This window comes from Panthera onca, chromosome D1, assembly GCF_046562875.1.
Source record: "Panthera onca isolate mPanOnc1 chromosome D1, mPanOnc1 haplotype 2, whole genome shotgun sequence".
In the NCBI taxonomy this organism is placed as follows: domain Eukaryota; kingdom Metazoa; phylum Chordata; class Mammalia; order Carnivora; family Felidae; genus Panthera; species Panthera onca.
The window spans coordinates 42,932,161-42,953,254 of record NC_138348.1 but is presented as its reverse complement, the minus strand read 5'-3'; the positions used below and the strand labels follow the sequence as shown (position 1 = coordinate 42,953,254).

The 21,094-nt window shown below is 37.6% G+C and overlaps 1 protein-coding gene across 17 annotated transcripts in view; it reads right to left on the bottom strand.

Moving 5' to 3' along the window:
- Positions 1-21,094, bottom strand: part of SOX6 (SRY-box transcription factor 6) — a 693,831-nt gene that overhangs the window by 26,777 nt on the left and 645,960 nt on the right. For 10 of the 17 annotated variants that reach the window (XM_078433264.2, XM_078433262.2, XM_060606110.3 and 7 more), the window contains 2 exons: positions 19,661-19,741; positions 19,350-19,458 (listed from right to left, as the gene is read on the bottom strand). In XM_078433264.2, the coding sequence (XP_078289390.1) occupies positions 19,350-19,458; positions 19,661-19,741 (190 nt within the window). The remainder of the gene's footprint in view (positions 1-19,349; positions 19,459-19,660; positions 19,742-21,094) is intronic. The other 7 variants (XM_078433263.1, XM_078433266.1, XM_078433267.1 and 4 more) reach the window with 1 other exon arrangement.

The window sequence follows — 21,094 nt, the reverse complement described above, 5'->3', positions numbered from 1 at the left end:
TTAAAAGAAAAGATTGTCATAATGAATACATAGACAGGGTCAGGGGATGCTTCAGCAGGGAAATGAAACTTGAAAGAGAAATGGAAATTCTAGAACTGCAAAATATATTTGAGATGAAAATTCACTGGATTTCACAGAAGTTTGGAGTGCAGATAAAGGGTCAGTGAAGTTGAAAATACAACAAAAGAGGGGTGCCTGGGTGGCTCAGTCGGTTAAGCTTCCGATTTCAGCTCAGGTCATGATCTCGCAGTTTGTGAGTTTGAGCCCCACGTTGGGCTCTGAGCTGACAGCTCAGAGTCTGGAGCCTGCTTTGGATTCTGTGTCTCCCTCCCTCTCTGCCTATCCCCTGCTCACATTCTGTCTCTATCTCTCTCAAAAATAAACAAACATTAAAAAAAAAAAAAAAGAAAAAACATCAAAATCAAAAGGAATAAAAAAGCTAAAAACATAAACAGAGACTCAGCAATATGTAGAACAACACTAAGAGTCCTAGAATATGTGTAACTGAAGTTCCAGGTAGAAGAGAGAGAGAATCATGACTGAAAAATATCTGAAGAAACACTGGTTGAAAATTATCTGAATTTGGTGAGAATCATCAACTTACAGGTTCAAGATATTCAGGTAAGTGCAGTTAGAATAAATACAAAGAAAACCACACCTAGACACTAGTCAAACTGCTGAAAACCAAAGACAAAGGGAAAATTTCAGAGAAACAGGGCACATAACATACAAAGTAACAATAATATAAATAATCACTAATTATTCATAAGAAACAATGAAGGCCAGAAGACTAAAGAACATCTTTAGAATGCTGAAATTAAATAAATCAATTCAGAGATGGCTCAAATTCAGAACATATTCTCCAAAGACAAATGTGAAATATATTTCCAGATAAATAAAAGCTGAAAAAATGTATTACTTGCAGACTCATACCAAAAGAGATATTCAAAAAAATCATTCAAGATGAAGGGAAATAATTTCTGACAGAAACTTAGATATTCATGAGGAAAGGAAGAGCATCAACAATGATAAATGTGACTAAAAAAATAAAAACAAAAAAATCCCTCTTTGTTTCCTCTCTGGATTTCATTAATAAACAGCTGATTTTGTATATGTTTTTAAAAGACAAGGAACTATTTAATATAAAATATAACACTGTACTGTGGGACTTATAAGAAGTAAAACATGAGAACAATGGCACATTAGCACAAAGGATAAGGTACTAACTGGTATTAAGTTGTTAACCGTTTATTTTATAAAAAGTGGTATAATTTTAACTGTAAGAAGACTCAAAGATTCACAGTAAATCACTAGAAACAACAAGTAAACAAAATACAAAAAGGTATAGCTAACATGCCAGTAGAATAATTCAAATGGAAGACTGAAAAAGGACTGAAAAGGAGACAGTAAAATGATCAGTGGTTGCCATGGGTCAGGGAAGGAGTGATGAACAGACAAGACACAGAGGATTTTTAGTATGGCGAAAATACTCTGTATGATTCCTAATGATGGATATATGTTACTATACATTTGTCCAAATCCATAGAATGTGCAATACTTAGAGTAAACACTAAGGTAAACTATGAACTTTGGGTCATTATGATATGTCAAGATAGGTTCATCCATTGCAACAAATGTACCACTCTGGTGGCGTATGTTGACAACAGGAAAGCCCATGCATGTGTGGGGGAAAGGGCAATCCCTGTATCTTTCCTTCAAATTTACTGTGAATCTTACTGCTCTAGAGAAATAAAACTGTAATAATAATAATAACAACAATAACAAAAACAGAAGAGAAAATAGCAAATTGTAAGACTTAAGCCCATCAAATTCAATAATGACCTTAAATATAAACAAATTAAATAATTCAAATAAAATCACAGATTCAGCATGGATAGAGTTGAAATCAATGAAATACAAAACAGATACAATAAAGACAATTTACAAAGCCAAGGATTAATCATTCAAAAAGATCAATAAAACTGATAAACCCCTAGTAAGACTGATCAACGAAGAGAGAAAACAAAAATACCAGTATTTGGATTGAAAGAGGGAATTTTACTATAGATATTACTCACATTAAGAGAATAATAAAAGACTATTGTAAATAACTTAATTCCAATAAACTTAAAAACAGATAAAATGAATAAATTTCTTGAAAGACACACACTACTAAAATTTACTCAAGAACAAATAGAAAACCTAAATACTAGTATAGCTAATAAAGAAACTATATTTATAACCAACAACCTTCTCATGAAGAAAAATTCAGTCCCAAATTGTTTCACTGCTAACTCTTTCAAACACTTAAAGAAAAATTAAAATAATTTTATACAAAATAGGATAAGTAGAGTTGGAAAGAGTGGCCCCAAATTTATTTTATGAGGTGGCATCATACCCTGACAAAGATTTGAACATAAATGCCAAAATTCTTAATAAAATATTAGCAAATTAAATCCAGCAATATGTAAAAGAGATAATAAATCATGATTAAGTAGAATTTATCTCAGGAATATAACATTAATTTAACTTGTGAAATCAGGCAATGTAATTCACTATATAACAAAACAAAGGGAAAAAACATGATCATCACAATAGATTCAGAAACTGGTTTTAACAAAATTCAATACCCACTCATGTTAAAAGCCCACAGGAAACTAGTAATGGAAGAGAACCTCCTCAGTGTGATAAGGGGCATTTAAAAAGAACCTGTAGGACATCATACTTATTCCCCTAAGAGTGAAGAACAAGGCAAGGGATGTCTACTCTTACCATCGCTTATCAACACACTTCTGCAGGTAAAGAAATAGAAAGCATCAAATTGGAAAAGAATAAGTAATTCTATTTGTATTCATAGATAATATAATTGTTTATATAGAAAATCCTAAGGAACCTGCAAGATAATTACTAAAACTAGTAAGTGAATTTAGCAATACTGCATTATACAATATAAAAGTACAGAAATCAATTGTATTCCTATATACTAGCAGCAGACAACTAGAAAATAATTTTTTTAGGTTTTCATTCATAATAGCATCAGAAAATAAAACACTCACAAATAGATAGAACCAAAAAAGTATGCAAGACCTCTACACTAAAAACAATACATTTTTGAGTTAAAGAAGACCTAAATAAATGGAGGAATACACCATGTTCGTAGATCAAAAGAGTCCAAATTGTTAAGATATTAATTCTTTCCAAATTTATCTACGTATTCAACCCATCCTCAATAAAAAATCTCTGAAAGACAATTTCTTTTAGAAATTGACAACTTGATTTTAAAATTTACATAAAAAATAAAGCAGTAAGAACAGCCAAAACAAACTTGAAAAAGTTGGAGGAGTCACACTACTCAATTTCAAGATTTACAGTACAAATACTTTGTAACATTTGTAAAAAAACAAACAAACTAGACTTAAAAAGACAGCATGACATAGGCAAATCGACCACTAGAACAGAATTTGAGAGTCCAGAATTAAACCTTCACATATATGGTCAATTTTCAATAAAGACTTGGGCTGTTAAAGTGGGAAATGATAGTCTTTTCAACAAGTAGTACTAAAACAAGTGGATAAATACGTGGAAAAAAGTGAGCCTTGACCTCTCATCACATACTACTCCCAACAATTAATTTGAGATGAATCATAACAAACCACAAGCAAAAACTCAATGAATACATAAGAGAATATTTTAGTAACATTGGAATAAGCAAAGATTCTTCGATACAGCATATAAAGCACTGTATATATAAGAAAAATGGTAAGATTAACTTTACCAAATTAAGACTCTGCTCATCACAAGTCATTGTTAAAAAATGAAATGTCAAAGCCCAGACTGGGAAGAAATATTCAGAATACACATATCTGACAAGAACTTATATCAAGAATAGATGAAGAACTACAGAAAAATATCAATCTAATTTAAAAATGGCAAAAGACATGAACACTTTACAAAAGATATAGTTATCTTTTGATAACAATGAACACATGAGAAGGTATTCCATATCATTAGTCATCAGGAAAATACAAATGAAAGTCACAGTGGATACCGCTTTCTACACACTGGAATGGCTTACAACACTAAACATTGGCAAGAATATGGAGCAACTGGAACTCTTAATATATTGGTGGTGAATGTGTCAAATGGTGTAACCATTTTGGAAACGGCTTGGCAGTTTCTTATAAGGTAAAATATATACTTACCAGTGACTCAGGATTTCCACTTGTAGGTACTTACCCAAAACAAATAAAAACTTTGTCCAGAAATAGATTTATGCAAGAATATCATAGCAGTTTTATTCATAATAACCAAATAATGAAAATAACTGGAGAATGGACAAATTGTGGTATTCTCATGCAAAGGGACATTATTCAAAATAAAATTGTTTTAACACTTAGTTTTTTAAAAAAGCAAAAACAAAGAACCAAAATAAAGTAGAAAACCAAAGAAACAAAAGTGATTTTTCCTGAAGGTTTTTTTCCCCTCTGTGGACCTAGCATACTCTGGCCATTGTGAACTCAAAAAGTTGGTCTCATTGACTAAAATAATGATGATGATAGTGATGATAAATATATATGTATATATGTATATATATTCAGCAGGGCAAAAAGCATCTTGGTAAAAAGCAACATAAATATATACCATTGGGTTGCTTGATAATCACAGTATTTTAGGCTACTTCAGTCTATCAACAGAATAGTTGATTTTCACATGTGGGATTCTGGAAAGAGTTACATGATACAGTTAATAGTCCCTTATTTGGGTTAATAGAAATAATGGTAATGAGTGCATCAGAAACAAAAATATAGAAGATGAAGGAATTTTAGAAGGGGGCTTGAAAAATTAAGAAAGATGGAGGGTATTAATTTCATCATGTTTATCCCATCAAATCTTACTATTGTAGAAATCCAACTCACTGTGCTGTAGGAATGGCTGACAACTGTCTGTCTATGATTATGGAAGTTCCGCTAACTTCACATTCCTGCTTATTGCCAGAAAGTGAATTTACTTTCATCATATGAAGGCTGCTTGGAATTCAAATTTGATTTCTTCTTACAAAAACAAAACAAAATGAAACACAAAACAATTTTACTATCCTAGTGGTTTACTTGGCAGGAAAAGACATTCCATGGCTGAACAAGAGTCTTAATCATTAGGGTGATGTGTTCATCTTCTGAGAAGGGATGCCAGGGGTAGAGACTATGGTTTGTTCTTTGTGTCTTTTATACAAGATTAGCTGGATAGGTTAGCAAAGAAACCTACTGATGGGTGCCATGATTTGAAGAAGGCAAATACAAAATATGGATGCATAGGTCTTCTGAGCTAGAGCCTGGTATAAAAATAGGAACCAGTGGCACAAGAACAAAAGATAGATTACCTGTGGTACTTTGATTAAGGTGTTAATTCTTCATTTGTTCCATGTGGGGGAAGTCCACAGGTAAATTTTCATTTCCTTGATTTCATCTTAAAGTTCCTTAATCCCACTAAAAACAACTACCTTACTTAAGTTGAATCTAAAGTTCAACTATTGAACTTTATAGCAAGTAATTCACTGAATAAACTAGATAGATAAGTAGATGATAGATAGATGATAAATGGATAGATAGATAGATAGATAGATAGGAATAGTATACACATAATGAAAAAATTCCATTGGGAATTTGGGAAACAGACATTTCACTAGACTAAACTGGAGGTCAGTTTCCAGGACAGACATACCATGCGTTTTAAGTAGTTTTACATACAATGATATTTACAAAGTGCTTTCAGTAAATACATTATCTGAATTCTCCTCACAATGCTTTGAAATCGATAGGAGGGTAGATATATTTGCCTCACTTGACAGATGAGCAAACCAAGGCTCAGAGAGGTTGTGCTACCTTCCTCTGTAATAACCAGTTAACGATATATTGCTAATAAGGAGTGGAGCCAGATCTAGAACTTAGGCTGTCTTTCAGTCGAGTTCACTTCCCCAACCCGAAAGCTACCCCAGTCACTGATTATTTCAGTGATCTGAAATAACCGAATGTCAAAGCCCACCATTCCCTAAGCACATTAGAGGAGTCCATTACCAGTTATGAAGTTCATGCCACTGTCTAATTGGTCTCTGAAATACTGCCCCACCAAAGATGCAAAGAAAGCACGAAGGACTGAAATTATAGCAGGAATTAAAATGATGCCGTATTAATACATTCCTTAGTTGCGGGATTATGAGCAAGTGTTATTGTGGAGAAGGCTTCTATTTTTTTCCTATTGGAAACTCCATTCTCTTTAAAAGATCAACAAGAAGAACCAAAAGGGAATTCCCTAAGGTCAGCTCTGAGGAAACATAAACCTCTAATTCAATAACTCTGCTACTGCTCTGAAAAAAGGCTTTATTATTGCAACATCCATATGGAGCCAATTGGACATTAATGACTAATCAATCCCTCCCCTTTCTATTCTACTTAAAGTGTCACAAACCATGTTTAGATTAGCCCATTTCCTGCTTAGGATTGCTCAAGATGTCTTTTGTTCTTTCAGGACCAGCCTGATGGAGGCAGCTTAAACAAACACACGACCAGAGTGGCGCAGGAGTTATAAAGTGCCATATGTGAATGAACAAAGGGGCTATACTAAAGCCTTTTGTGGTATTTGTTAATGTTTTTCATCTGAGCTTAAAAAGGCTTAATGACTTTGTGGTGAGCTGATGCATGTGGCTCGTGGCTTTGCAAAATGAAGGAAATTCTAACCAGTGATATACCAGTCTGTATTTTCAAGAGTCTCTTGCTTTCAGTTTGGTGCCCGTGTTTACTTTTTTTTTTTTTTTTAATTCTCAAGTTATATTTGCTTTACACAGATAGCTAAACAGAGCCCTTTATCTTGTTTCAACTGTAGGATCCAAGGGCAACTGGGATAACTTATGTGATTCTTTCTTTTTAATGACTTGAAAGTGGCAGAGAACATCAAATATTCTACTTATTATCTGTTTGCTATTTGTATGCACAGGAGGACAGCTTACAAGCTGTTGAGCCCAGGCAAAAAGACATCATTTAAGTCTGAACCAGAGACCACTGTGGATGAAATAAGACAATAATAGGTTCTGGCTTCCTAAGTTTTCAGGAGCACCAGGCTCAGATTCAAGTAGATTCCCTTGGAGAATACAGAAGCTGGTAAAAAGCTGGTAGACTAAATAATTCATGTTGCTCAGAGGCTTCTGGCTTCATCCAACTCAATATACTACCATAGACTCTACATGAAATTAAGGAGCACAAACCAAGATGAAGGAAATCTCAGAATTAGTTAACAAAGATACTACTAAATCCATCCTCTTGTTTCCATCCTTATTACTCATCGATTGCCTTGGCCTCACTGTCTCTGCTGGACTGTTATAAATACTAGCCTTCTAACTGATGTGCTTACTTCCAGATTTGAGTCTCCAGTCCCTACTTACATACTTCTTCCTAATTTCAGCCGGAGTATACCATCACAAATGCAATTCTGACCAGACTACTCTATATGTAAAAGTTTTCAATGGTTCCCCGTTGCCCAAAAGATGAAGTCCTAGGCTCTCCATGACCTGGTCCTCTACCTATGTCTCCAGTTCCAACTTTGGCTTCTCCACTTCAAACTTTGTTTGATTTATAATATTGAACTACTTTTAGTTATCCATACCCCATGTTGTTTCATACTAAGCATTCAGTCTTTTCTTTTCCTAGAATTTTCTGTCTACCTTTAAAATCACTTATTCTTCGACTCAGGACAGGGATGATCTTCTCTAGGCAGTCCTGCCTAGTGTATCAGTTTGGGCTAAGTATTTTAGGCTCCCATGGCATCCTATGCATACCTTTATTTTAACATTTACCATGTTTTACCCAAATTATCAACTGTGTGTGCCCACCTTCTTCACAAGACTGTGTGCCCCAAAAGGGGCAGGGATGCTTCCCCAAGGTCTGGTACACAAGTGGGCATATGGTAAGTACTCAAATGTCACAATGGAGAGAAGTAGACATCTTCAACTGTGAAAATTTTAGAGTGAGACTCAGATGGCTACCTGTTGCATTAGAAACTGATAATTTCTGAAATCGGATTTTGTATAAATCCTATTTTATTTCTTATATTCTGTAAAATACCTTGCCTTACTTGAGCATCTGTAAAATAATAAGGCTTTGAAGGGAAAATATACCCATAGTTGTTTGGGACTCAGAGATCATTGGTTCCGATCTTAGTTCTTTTATTGACTTGCCCTGTTATACAGTCCTGAAATCCCAGCTTCCTCACTTCCTGGGTAATCTTGAAAGGATGAGTTTTTTTGGAAATATTAAATCTGAAAGCTATTCTAACATTGTAGGGTGTGCATAAATACATACAACTGAAGCAGGTATTCAAACAGACCTATGATGGGAGCTTCCCTAGATAGCAGAGTCATTAGGAAATAGATGAAACATGCTCATAGAATCAGAGAATTTTAACACGAGAAGGATATTAAAGATCATCTAATTCACATTCCTTATTCCACATGAGGAAACTGAGATTTACAGAGGTTAAGTTGTCCAGGTCTCACAGTTAGTAACTGGCAAATATCACAAGAAACTCAGATGCAACTATCTCTTAAGTTTCACACTTGCCATCAGAAGAAATGTCTAAAACGGTCAACTGAATTGCTTCAATAGCATCTAGACTTGGCTTTTAAAACTCCACAAAATTCATTTAATTGGTTTCTCTTCTCCATTTCATTTGTTTCAGGGAATTTTCCTTTTATTAGAATGAGAGATGTAGATACTGGGTGCAGTAGTAACTAAATTTTTTATTAGGTTATTGTATGGAAATCATATTAGAAGGATTTTGGCCACTCAACTCATTTCCATAATCTGCCAAAACTTCTTTGCCCCGAGAATCTGGTGAAAGTATTTGAAAGGTACTTAATATGTGTATGGTTTGAAAGATTTAAAAAACTTTCAAAAGTTTCTATTTCTTGGGGTGCCTGGGTGGCTCAGTTGGTTAAGCATCTGACTCTCGGTCTCAGCTTGGGTCATGATCTCACAGTTCATGGGTTCAAGCCCGGTGTCAGGTTCTGTGCGACAGTGCAAAGCCTGCTTGGGATTCTCTCTCTCTCTTCTTTTCTCTGCCCCTCCCCTGTACTCTTTTTCTCTCTCCTTTTCAAAATAAATAAATAAGCTTAAATAAAAGTTTCTAGTTCTCTTTTTTTTCCCTTCTTTTTAATGAAAACCAACAGGGAAAAGCTACTCCAACAAAAGCAACCAACTCAATCAGCTCATCTTGCAGAAAAATGGGAGTCAGTGTGGCTTAGATCTGGGTTTTAACTCTATATTTGATCTTCCCTAAGTTGGGAAAATTATTTCCTTTCTCTAAAATGGTAATCTCGTCTCCTTACAAAAGAGAGTTAATCATTTCTACTTGGCAGGATCCTTGTAAAGATTAAATGGGAATGTAAAATTTCTTAGCTCAGTGACTGGATCCCAGGAACCACTCACTAAACAGTAGTCGCCCGTAGAAATAGTAGCAGTAATAATGGCAAGAGAGAAGTAATAGAGTCTATTCCAGTACCTAGGACATATCAAGTGCTTTCAACTCATATTTGTTCCCTTTCCAGTCTTTCCCCATACCTGAGTGATGTGTCCTATACTACATAGTCCTGTCCTTCAGAGTAGTTATAAAACGACCCACAAGTTAGCTGGGGAGTGTAATTTACTACTTAATGGAGTGTCCTCTGCCCCAAAGTTAAAAATATTTAAAACAGTCTCTATGATAAAAAGCTAAAATGTACTGAATATGCATAGGACCTAACCTCAAAAGACCATCTCATATCCCCCAGTTCCCACATGTGGAAACTATAACCTGACTATGCTGCTCAGTCCTGGCCAGAATTTATGGATCAGCTTTTTATAAAGGACTCATCGGAATAACAAAGGATTAGGATTATTGATCGAGATACTGTAATAAATGAAGGGCAAGGTAGTTTCAGGGACATTTGACAATTGTTTTTCTTTTTCCTCTACTAGTAGTTCTGTAAGTCTGCAACATGGAGTAGACTTTTCCATTTTGTCCTCAGGTATGATTGGCCTTCCCAGTGAAAAGTGAGCTTATATTGAAGCAGCACAAAATGATTTCTCTCCCATGAAATATATATGTAAACCAGTAAACTGCAATTTGTATTTTTAGTATAAATTTAAAATGGTTGAATACATTGCTTATGAAATTATCTCTGGGGCTGAGACTTGGGATATTAAGTTTTAGTTCGGAGTTACTTCTTTACAGCCTACTCCTAAATTCAACAGTCTACAGTATAATGCAAATGTCAATGGATTCTTACACACTTGCTTCCCTCTGGTACCAAGACCCAATATGGGGCATCATGTCTACGGGTAAGTATTCATTGAACAAAAACAACTGAAAAAAACCCTCTCCACTAGTAAGTACAAGAGAGAACAATCTGTTAGACATCCATCAGTCCCATCAGACTAAGTGAAATCATACTTTAATGAGTAATATACCCAGGAAGAAAAGAAGTGTTTTTAATATGACTTGAATGAAAACCCTCCCAACACATACTCAGCTCTCTGATGATGCTATATGAAAAGATGCCCATTGAACATCCGCCCGGAAACAATATTAAACAAAACACAAGAATAAAGAGATTAACAGATTCCCCAGACTAAATGAACTGCTGCTTTTCCATTATTTTTAACTTCTGTAGTCTAAGTCAATCTTGAACAATTAAAGGTTAACGGCTGTTTATTTGGTAGCAAAGTTCAAATTCTTGAGCCTGGCATTCAAGGCCATTCACAATATGGAACCCAGGTATTTCTATAACCTGCTCAATTCCTTAAGTATTTACTGAGTATGAATATATGCACGACTTTTGCTGGGCTTGGTAGGGAACACAAGGGTGAGGAAAGTCATTCTTCCCTTCTGGAACTTTGTTATGAATATCTGTATGCTTTACTGTTCCTGCATCTGCTTGGATTATTCCCTCAACTGAAAGTTCTTCCCCTTCTCTTTGCTCATCCAAACCTGGGCTTATCTCTACCTATATTTCTATCAGGACTCCAACAATCACTGTTTTTCACAAAGCACTGTAGCTTCCTCCTCTAAATAGCACTTTTATTTTTCTGTTTCTCTAATGATGCACTTGAACATGTAACACCTTAGGTTGCTTTGCTTTCTGTGTGTGCTAATATTATAATCCCAACCACATTACTAGCTCTTGGACAATAGAGTGAAGTCCATCTGTTAAGAAATCCTTCCCTCCATGCCCATATGTGCTGTACACATAAGAGGTAATCAGCAAATTATAACTTAAACATGAAGGTAAAATGGAAGATTGGGGGCCCCCGAACATGGGCAGATCCTGCTTAGAAAGGCCTGGCTATTGGTACTGGCAATTCAGTCTACAAAGAACTATTGCTAAAGAGTACGAAATGATAGGTAGTGGGCACAAGCAAACAGTGTTAGACAAGCAGAGTAAAATGAGACAATGAATATGAAAGAAGGATATATGCAAAAATAAAAATATCTTAAAGAAAAAAGCTAAGAAGTCAGTAAGAGAAAATGAGAAAGAGCTAGCTAGGTGGTTATCAACTTTTTGAAATAAATTATAAGCACAATTATCAGAACTTGAAAAAAAGGAAAGGACCAATTGGGGGGTGGGGCGGGGGGGAAGTTTGGCAGAAAGAGTTTAAAAAGTATTCCAAATTGGCCTGGTGCTCTTTAAATTCCACCAGCTTAATGTTGGGCTGAATTCAATAGCCTGTAGACAGCAAGTCAAATGGCTCTTGCTGCCAAGAGAAGATGATTCTGGGACAGGTAACCAGACAAGGTGCATAGCCGAAGGGCTACATAGTCAGTCCAAACATGACAGAGAGACCTCTATCAGCCAGGGTTTACTCTAATATATGTGAAGTAGACATACATAATACTGAGGAAGCATGGACTGATTTTGCAGTCCCACTGGGACCATATGCTGGCTGTTCTTATCTTGGGTCTAATTTTCATGGAAGATGTTGTTAATCTTTTGTGGCCCAGTTTCTGAGACAAGTTGGGGAAGTCCTTCTGTGTGATTCAGTAATAGCATAGACAAGCATTTCTTGACTAGGGTGGATGATATTCAATCAGAAAACTAGACTGTGTGTGTGTGTGTTTGAGTGTGTGTGCATGTGGTGGTGGTGGTGATGGCAGCGGCGTTGGTTTTTTATATATATATATATATATATATATATATATATATATATATATATATTGCCATTGACACTTCTTTAGAGAAGAAGCCAGGCCAGTGAGAAACCAGCTACTGGCCAGAGCTAGGTTCCTCAGTAAAGGAAGGCTAGCTCTTTGGGCTTTCTAGCTTAAGCAACTCTGAGAAGCAGGTTGAGTTCCCTTTATGAAGTATTAGGGGATGGAGTTATACAAGAATCTTGACATTTCACTCTCTTGCCCCATCAGGACTATCCATCACTTGGAGAGTTCAATGGAAATTGTTTTCCACCAACATTAAAAGTTATTTGGGAGCTTTTAAGACACAGCAAATATATTTCTTTAAGAGAAGTTTATTTGCTTGTTTAAGAGAGCGGTACTTTATATATAGTGCTGATATAAACTGGTGCACAGGATCCTCTAAAACTGTTTATATCCACAGTAAAATACATTTTTGTGATACTCATACAACAGAGTTAGTCCAGAGCCAAGGGCTTTGTGAACTCTGCTTATCTCCCAGCCTGTGGCTGTTACTCACTCCTCATCAGGCCTTGGGCCTCCCTGGCTACTGATCCTGGTTTCAGACCCCAGCCTGCTGGTTCCATAGAAAATGCTTTGCCTATTCATTTCTCTAAGATTCCTGGAAACACTGTTTTAGGCAGCTATGGAAGGTCAGACCCATAAGCACAGCTCTGATTAGTGCTCCCTTCTGATTTATCTCAGTCTTTTCTTTTAATATATAGGATTCCTCACCTTATCTGCCTAATATGTACTCTAGTGTTTGGATTCCTTCGTAAGCAAAGACATCTCATTATAGAGATGGGATATTTCTATAATAATTTCATTTCTTTAAAGGATGGTGTAGTCCAGAATTGATACTTGTTACATTCTAGTTGACTTAAAGGTGAATGATTTCAATTACATGGCAGTATAATAAGACAGTTAAAAAACTGCCAACTAGAAATAACCTAGACCAACTTCCTTAGCTACAGATGAGAACACTCAGGAATGGAAAGTGACCTGCCAAGTGTGGAACAACTGGAATTTAAGTCTCCTAGTCCGTGAGCAAATATCTGAAGGGGTGTCATGTGGAGAAATGGTAAGCTTTATTTTTTGGAACCTAAAAGTCAGACTAGAGCCACTGGGTAGAGGTTATAAGGAAACAGAGACAAATTCTGGCTCCCAATAACAAAGAATTAATAATTAGAATTGGAATGAGCTTCTCAAGAAGTAGCTTTCTGTTAATAGACTAATAGGTGCGTTTGAACAGAATAGAGATGGCCACTTGTTAGGGTTCTATGAAGGGATTTCTTGGCTGGAACTGTGATTTTGATGATGCCACTCCTTTATTCCAATTCTGAGAATCTAAGTGTTGCATGGGAAGCACTGTATTCTGGACTTGAAATAATAATGACTTTCATATTCCAAAGTATAAGCAGTTGTAGCCCTTGCACCCCACCCTAGATTACACTACAGCCCCCCTCTGCTGCCTTGAATGAGCCATGTATCTTCAAACCAATCTTCCCTTTCCACCAGGAATAAGAAGGACCCAGGGAGGGGAAAGGGAATGAGAAAAGTTTCACAGGTTTATCAGAGTGCGAATCAAAGGGTAAGTAGAATTTTTAAGAGAAAAACATTAGTATTAAGTGGTGCATTTTTAAGAAAAAAGAGGAAAAGTTGCATTCTCTCTCATTGGTCTACAATCAGAGAGCTTAAGTTGACAATAATAGAGCTAACCTGAGGTATAAAACATAGAAGCAATCAGAAGTTTGCCAAAAAATAAAGCTTTCAGAAAGGTTAAGGCCATGTTGGCTGGGATCCAATTCACAATTCAGTACAAATCTATAAAAGTCTTCTAAGCAAATCTGAGGATCTGAGAGCAACAGTTCTAAAAGGGACTATTCTGGGTGCACGTATCCATTTCCACTCAAATCAATGCAAGTTTTTTATACATGGAGGACACATCACCACAGTTTCAACCCAGGGTCCAGAAGTCTGGCCAATGATCATCACCACAGTTTCAACCCAGGGTCCAGAAGGTCTTTTTGGATACAGAGTGTGTTTCTTATAAGAAAGATGATCTGTGCACAATAGCTTCCACTTAGTTTTCAACCCAGGGTCTAGAAGTCTGGCCAATGATCATCCCTTTAGGAGCTCAAATTCCCTGATTCCCCACCTCAAAATATGGTGCAGCCTTCCTCTGAGGCTGGGACACAATGATTGAACTGTGGAATTAAAAGAGGTGTTAGGAAAATGTTTTCTTACTCAAGATAGTCTGCAAAAGGGAAAAAAAAAAGTATCTCTTTAGAGATCCCCAGTGAGAGAGAGAGAGAGAAGAAACAGGATAGAAAGAATATGAAAAAGAAGGCAAGTCACAACAGTTATCGCTGGGAGAAGAGGAGAGGAGAGAGAGAGAAAGGAGGGGCCCATCTGTGAAATACAATGAGAGACAGCTGCTCATTAATAAAAAAGAAAAGTTAAAGGGATGTGAAAACTGGATTCAACAAGTGGCACAAATATGCTCTCAAAGGTACTGGTCTCCTCTTTTATTTCTCTGGAAAAAAACTAAGTGGAAGCTATTGTGCATAGATCATCTTTCTTATAAGAAACACACTCTGTGTCCAAAAAGACCTTACTGACAATCTTGGAATTGGAAGGGACCATTTTTAGAGATAATGGAATATAGAACACATCTTTTAAAAGATAAGGAGGCATTAGTCACTTGTTTGCCATCCTTTAGTAAAAGAGCCTTAATCCAAACCTTCCAATAACTGGGCCATCACCCCTCCTACTGTACTTTGCAACCTTGAAATTAGGAGAGTTGGGACAACCATCGCATCTTGCCTGAAGAGAACAAGGAGAGGGGAAAAGTCGATAAGAAGTTAAACAGCTGTTCATCATTCTTAATACATGGTGACTGACTCCACTAATCAAGTCCTCTCTTCCATGTCCCGCATAGGAGCTAACACATTTTATGTGCTCAGTACATAGTAAGCCTTCAACTGCTTCAAAGTATAACAAGACCTTACACATGTTTCCTAAGCCCCCAGCACCAATGAATTTGTAGATTTATAAATATCATGGTGAACAAGAAATGCTGTCTTGTCATATTCAAGCCAAATAACAGCTGGACTTTAAAAATAAAATTTTGAAGGCATTTGCCTTTTATATTTTTAATTTCTGTTTTCCTGGCTTATGGTTTTGTCATTTGATTTTGATGAGTGTTTAATACACACATGCACAGCTGCCTCTTTGGGTGACCTTTCCCTTGCGGCTTCCATGCTCAGAGCTATGAAGCAGGTCCTCAAGTTGCTTAGTAAGTGATATTGGCATTTTCATGACTGCCAGACATTTTCCTGGGAAGCCCAGCTGGACCAGGCCCTCATCTCCTAGGCTGACGTACGTTAGTCACTTCAGAAGCCTCACAGGAGGATGGGGTGCAAGTGGAAGGAGGGCATAGTCCCTTAAGATTGCTGTTCTGCATTATTCACAATAACCAAGACATGGAAACCACCTAAGTGTACCTCGATGGATGAATAGACAAAGAAAATGTGATACACACACACTCCTCTTGAAGGCGTTTTTGTAGATGAATATTATTCATCCACAAGAGAAGAAAATCCTGCCGCTTGCAACAACATGCATGGACCTCGAAGACATTATGCGAAGTGAAACAAATCAGACGGAGAAAGACAAATAATACTGTATGGTCTCAGTTATATGTGGAATCGGAAAAGGAAAAGCTCTGGAACAGAGCAGAGTAGTGGTTTCCAGGGATTAGGGGGAAGGGGAAGGGGAGAGAAGTTGGTCAAAGGGTATAAACTTCTAGTTATAAGATGGATAAGCTCTGGGGAGCTAATGTACAGCATGGAGAGTATAATTAACAATACTGTGTTATACACTTGAAAGTTGCTAAGAAAGTAGATCTTAAATTTTCTCATTAAAAAAGAGGCGATCATGGAAGGTGACAGATGTGTTAACTAACCTTGTGGTAATCCTTTCCTAATATACATGTGTACCAAATCATCACATAGTACACATTAAATTTACACAGTGCCATATATCACCATCTGAATAAAGCTGGGAAAAACATTTAAATTGCTGTTCCAAGCCGGAGGAAACATAGACATGATCACACATGGACTGAGAAGAGGTGGCGAGCTAGGCTAGAGCTGCAGAACTCACCTGGCCATTGAGTTCACCTAAACAGCTTTCGCTCTGAAGCTCTGGGCAGCACAACCAAGTCTTGATCTTTTTAACACTTTTCTCAATGACAATTATGCCTGTCTGTCTGTCTGTCTGTCATACACATTTCCCTTTTAATCTTCTGTCTTCCTTCGCTAGACTTTAAACTCCAAGAGGTCAAGAACATATCCGTTTTGCTTCCCTCGGTTTATCTAATGTCTAGTTCTGACACACAGTAGATGCTTAAGAAATGTTTTGTTTTCCTTCATTTCATTTCGTTTTGTTGAGACCACACACTGATTGAAGGAGTTTATAAGCTGTAGTTATTCTTTCACTACGGTTCCTTCTTACTCTTCCTGTGAAGGGAAATATGAAGGAGCAAAGTAGAGAAAGTATTATGTGTACCTGTTATCTACTCTGACTTGCATATGAACTGTAACTCCAGCAGGCTTTGCAATCAGCTCTTACTTGAACAGATGCCAGGAAATATCCTAAAGTCAGCAGAAGGCTGCTACCCATCCCAGCAGTCCTCACAAAGGCAGTGTGCTTCTGTCGATATTAGAGCCAGTAACTTGACTCCATTCATGAACTCACAGTCCCCCAAAAGCACATGAGGTCTCAATGGCAACTCTGGGCAAGCTTCTGAAGGGAGGTTTTCACACGCTCCTTAAGCTCCTGGGCCACTACAGCCCTTCTACTGTTACACTCATCAGGCATTGCTGCTGTGTGTGACAGGGTAACACGAGAGCTGGTGTATGGCATGACTTGCTATATTTAGGGGAGAGGAAATGGGCCATACTGGGGAAGGTCACAAGGAGTTTGTTCAGAAAAGTGAAGGCACCATGGATTTATCTTATATGCAGGGCATGCCGTATAGCACAGTATTTAGAAGCTTGGGTTCTGGAACCAGGCTGCCTGGGATCGACTCTCAGCAATGCGCTTACTAGCTATGTGACCTACGGCAAGTTACTTAATTACTCTTGTCTTTAATATTCTCATCTGTAAAATGGAAAAGAAATAATAATACCTTCTTTACAGAGTTGTATAAGGTTTACATGAGACAAAATGTGTAAAAAGCTTCGCACATTCTCTTGCATGTAAGTGCTTCAGAAATGTTTGCTAACAAACAACACAACAACAACAAAAAACAAATTAACCAGGAAATTGGTCTGAATCCAGACAATCTGGGTATTAAATGGAATTTCTAAGAATATTTCTATACAATATTGTGCTCTATAATTAAGTTTTTCATTTTTTCCTTTCATAATGGTTAATAACTCCGATCAGGCTTTTTAATTTACCAGGCACATAATATCATCAATTAATTATTAGCATTATTGAGAGGTAACTGACTATATGTATACCCATTATACAGTCAAGAAGCCAAATGAAGAAGGAAGAATGATAGATTAAGAAAACTGTCGGAACGAGGGTAGAGTGATAGAACTCTGCACCTCCTAGTCTATGGAAAAATGAACAGACTGAATATTCCAAAGTGATGAAAAATGCTATTTCATTGTGTATGGTCAAAGATTTAGGTACTCTATGGTACAATCTTGCAACAACATTGAGATGGGCCTGGCCTGAATAAATTGGTTCCCTAGGCCAAGGAACCTCAACCCTCATGAGGAAAAACCTACACTTCTAAGTGCCTATAAAACCTCAATGTCACTGTGCTCTCGGTACACATTCTTCAGGAAAGGCAGCAAGTGTATTTCTGGTTTTAAATCCTCTTTATCCCTTCCCTTCCTCCTCCTCCTAATTTTCCTCCTCCTCCTCCTCTTCTTCCTCTTCCCCTTCCTCTTCCCTTTCCTTGTCCCCACCCCCACACACACAACAATCAGAATTTAACACCTTGTCCCCAGGACTATCATTAACCATTAGTCTCTCCTACTCGTATAAAAAAAAAAAATCTGCTTTTTGAATACTCTGTGAAGTGCTTCCTAAAGCCTGTAATTGGTCATCTTTAAGTGTTCATGCCAGGGATTTCTGAACTGCCTGGGACGGCCCCAAGCTATCACCAGAAGTCATGTCCAGTTCAGATGAGGCTATGAAATGTCTCCGCGTGTTTTCGAGGGATTAGGGTCCTGGAAGAAATTCTGCCGGTAAAAGCGATAATAGTAAGATACTTGTCCTCAAGCTAAAGAAGAACTTTAGCAGGGACCCAAGATGGGCAAAGTATTGTGTTACTCTGAAGAGAACAAATTAATCTTCCCTGACTGGTGGGAGGGATTCTGCCAAAGGAACAGCTAACGGGAAAACCAGTCCTTACTCTGTGATGACACAGTAAATAACCAGGCAACATTACTACTGAAGTGCTGACCCAACTCATAAATTGTACCCAGCCTCTGGAGAGCAATTTCTGCTGATTTGCTGCTTGTGCATTTAAAACAAACAAACAAAAAGGGACAAGGAGTGGACAGGCATTGACATTGCTGTGGATAAACCCACTGAGAGTGAAGCTGGTCTTTCTATCCAGACTTTCACAAGAATTTAGTAATGGATAGTGCTTGGGCACAGGCCGAGCAATTATTAATTTTACACTAAATCTGCTGCAAACCATCACTGAGTTCCCAAAAAGGTTTGATTGCACCTGGGACTTACTTGATTCAGGGTTAAAAAATCCTCCTTTGTAGGTTAGCCCTTTTTTTTAAACGAGTATGCAATGACGTGGATGAAACACAGAATTCTGTTATTCATGGGAACGCAGAGGGTCATTTTATTTAAAAACTTTGAAATGGCACCTTGAAGTACGTGAATTGCTACGTGTTCGGTAATATAGGATCTAGCTACATCTCAACGTCCTCAACTATAATATATAATGAAGGCTAAGAGTTCCTCTGCTTTGCCAAAAAAAAAAAAAAAATCCCAGCTGGTACTCCTGAGAAAGACTGTATAATCCTATAACTAACTCAGATGCACCTTCACAAACGCCCGGAGCAGCAGAAAAGAGCTACGGAAAAGCCACTCACCCTCTGCATCTTCTGGCCGAGTAAGATCGATGACACCTGGGCCCAGCTTTCCATCTTCACTTGACTTTCCTGTTAACTGGGGCCCCAAATTCTCAAAGCGTGTTCTTTCCTAGAGGAAAGAATAATCAGAGGCTTATTCTAGCTTCCGAAGCAGCCACTTTTTCCTTCCAGTTTCTATCTTGCTTAGCGGGCAAAACTTGGATTTACAAACATCATTTCTGACCAACTGGGGATCAGAAAATCTTTCAGGAAGATTCCACTAAAGCCTGGTGGTGGCACTGAGAGCGCTGACAGCGTCTAAAGCACAGTACCTGTAAGGAAAGGAAACCTGTGCCGGGAAGCCTGCCGGGCGGCACTGCGCATCTTCTCTCAGTGGGATTTTCTCCAGTAATCTAAAAGGAATGCAATTGAAAGGTTTGAGCCCAAAGTGCAAAACTTGAAAGAGCAATTCCCGTGAAAATACACTGCTAGTTAACGGGAGAGGAATTGTCTCATTTGGAGATCGCAGTTTGCATTGGTATTCCTGGGAAAATACAAATCGGAGTTTTAGGCAGGAGGATTTCAAAAACAAATGTTTCAGAGCGGGCAGACTAGATGATGGCATTGATGCTATTATTTTGCCTAGGAGTTTCAACTGTAACTTCTGGGGAAGTAAAAAGAAGATTACTCCTAGCCAGCCATGGAGTCAGGAAATTTAAATATCTGTGCCGTTACAGGAGGGAAACTCAAACACGTTTGCCTTATTAGCCAGCTCCTCTAGGACAGGGAGCCTGAAATATCACAGTGAACTCTCCCTCTGCAGCTCTCCGGATCAGTGGCAGAGGGCTCACTGACCATCACTAATACGGTGTTCTTGTCTGCAAAAACAGAGCACGTGTCCCCTTCTCGCCTCCTTGCTACTCTCCAGACTCAAACTTGGCTTTGTGTTGTGCTTATGAATGAATGAAACCTTGTTGTTCATTACTATGAAACAATATTAAATGTCATGTCAGCTTGAATTTACAGACATGAAATAGCAGCTTCCAGCTCCGGGAATGGTTTCTGCATGTTATACTTAATGCATTATGCAGCAGTAGAGTGCTGATTGCTGTTCAGTCTATTGTTCAATGACCTAGTTCTGTACTGAGCATGTTCGGCATTAGATGGAAACACTCAGAGTGTTCTCTTCTGTAAGATGTTTAGAAACTTGGAAATATTCTTAAAGAGCAAACATACAATTACTTGATAGAGGCTGTGTCTCATTTGTACAGCCTCACTACATTTGTGCTTTCTAATATGATTATTTTTGAATATCATTATATTTCTATAATTAATTCCCATCAGTCAAATTGTGCAGGAAGTCTTCCAGTTCCCCTTCATCATGGAATATCTTGAAGTCTGTGTTGGAAGAAAACGCAGCATAAACCTTGCTTTAATCTAGCACCAACTCTATGAAAGATATGCAACAAAATTGTAATCTTGAGTTTCCCCCACTGGGCAATCCTAACTAGTTACACTAGTGGGATATGGGGAAACCTCCGAAGTACCACACTTATAAAAATCAGAATGGAAAATAAAAAGCAAATTAGGCACAGTTCCCCAATATTTTCTCATGTGAAAACACCGCTGCACGAGAACAAATTAACCCAGATGCAGGCCTCAACAAAAAGCAACCACAAGCCATGTGGGAGTTTCACACATTGTCGGGGGCGGGGGGGGGGGGGGGGGGGGAGGAGGGGGGAGGACAGCTGCTTTTAATCAGCCAA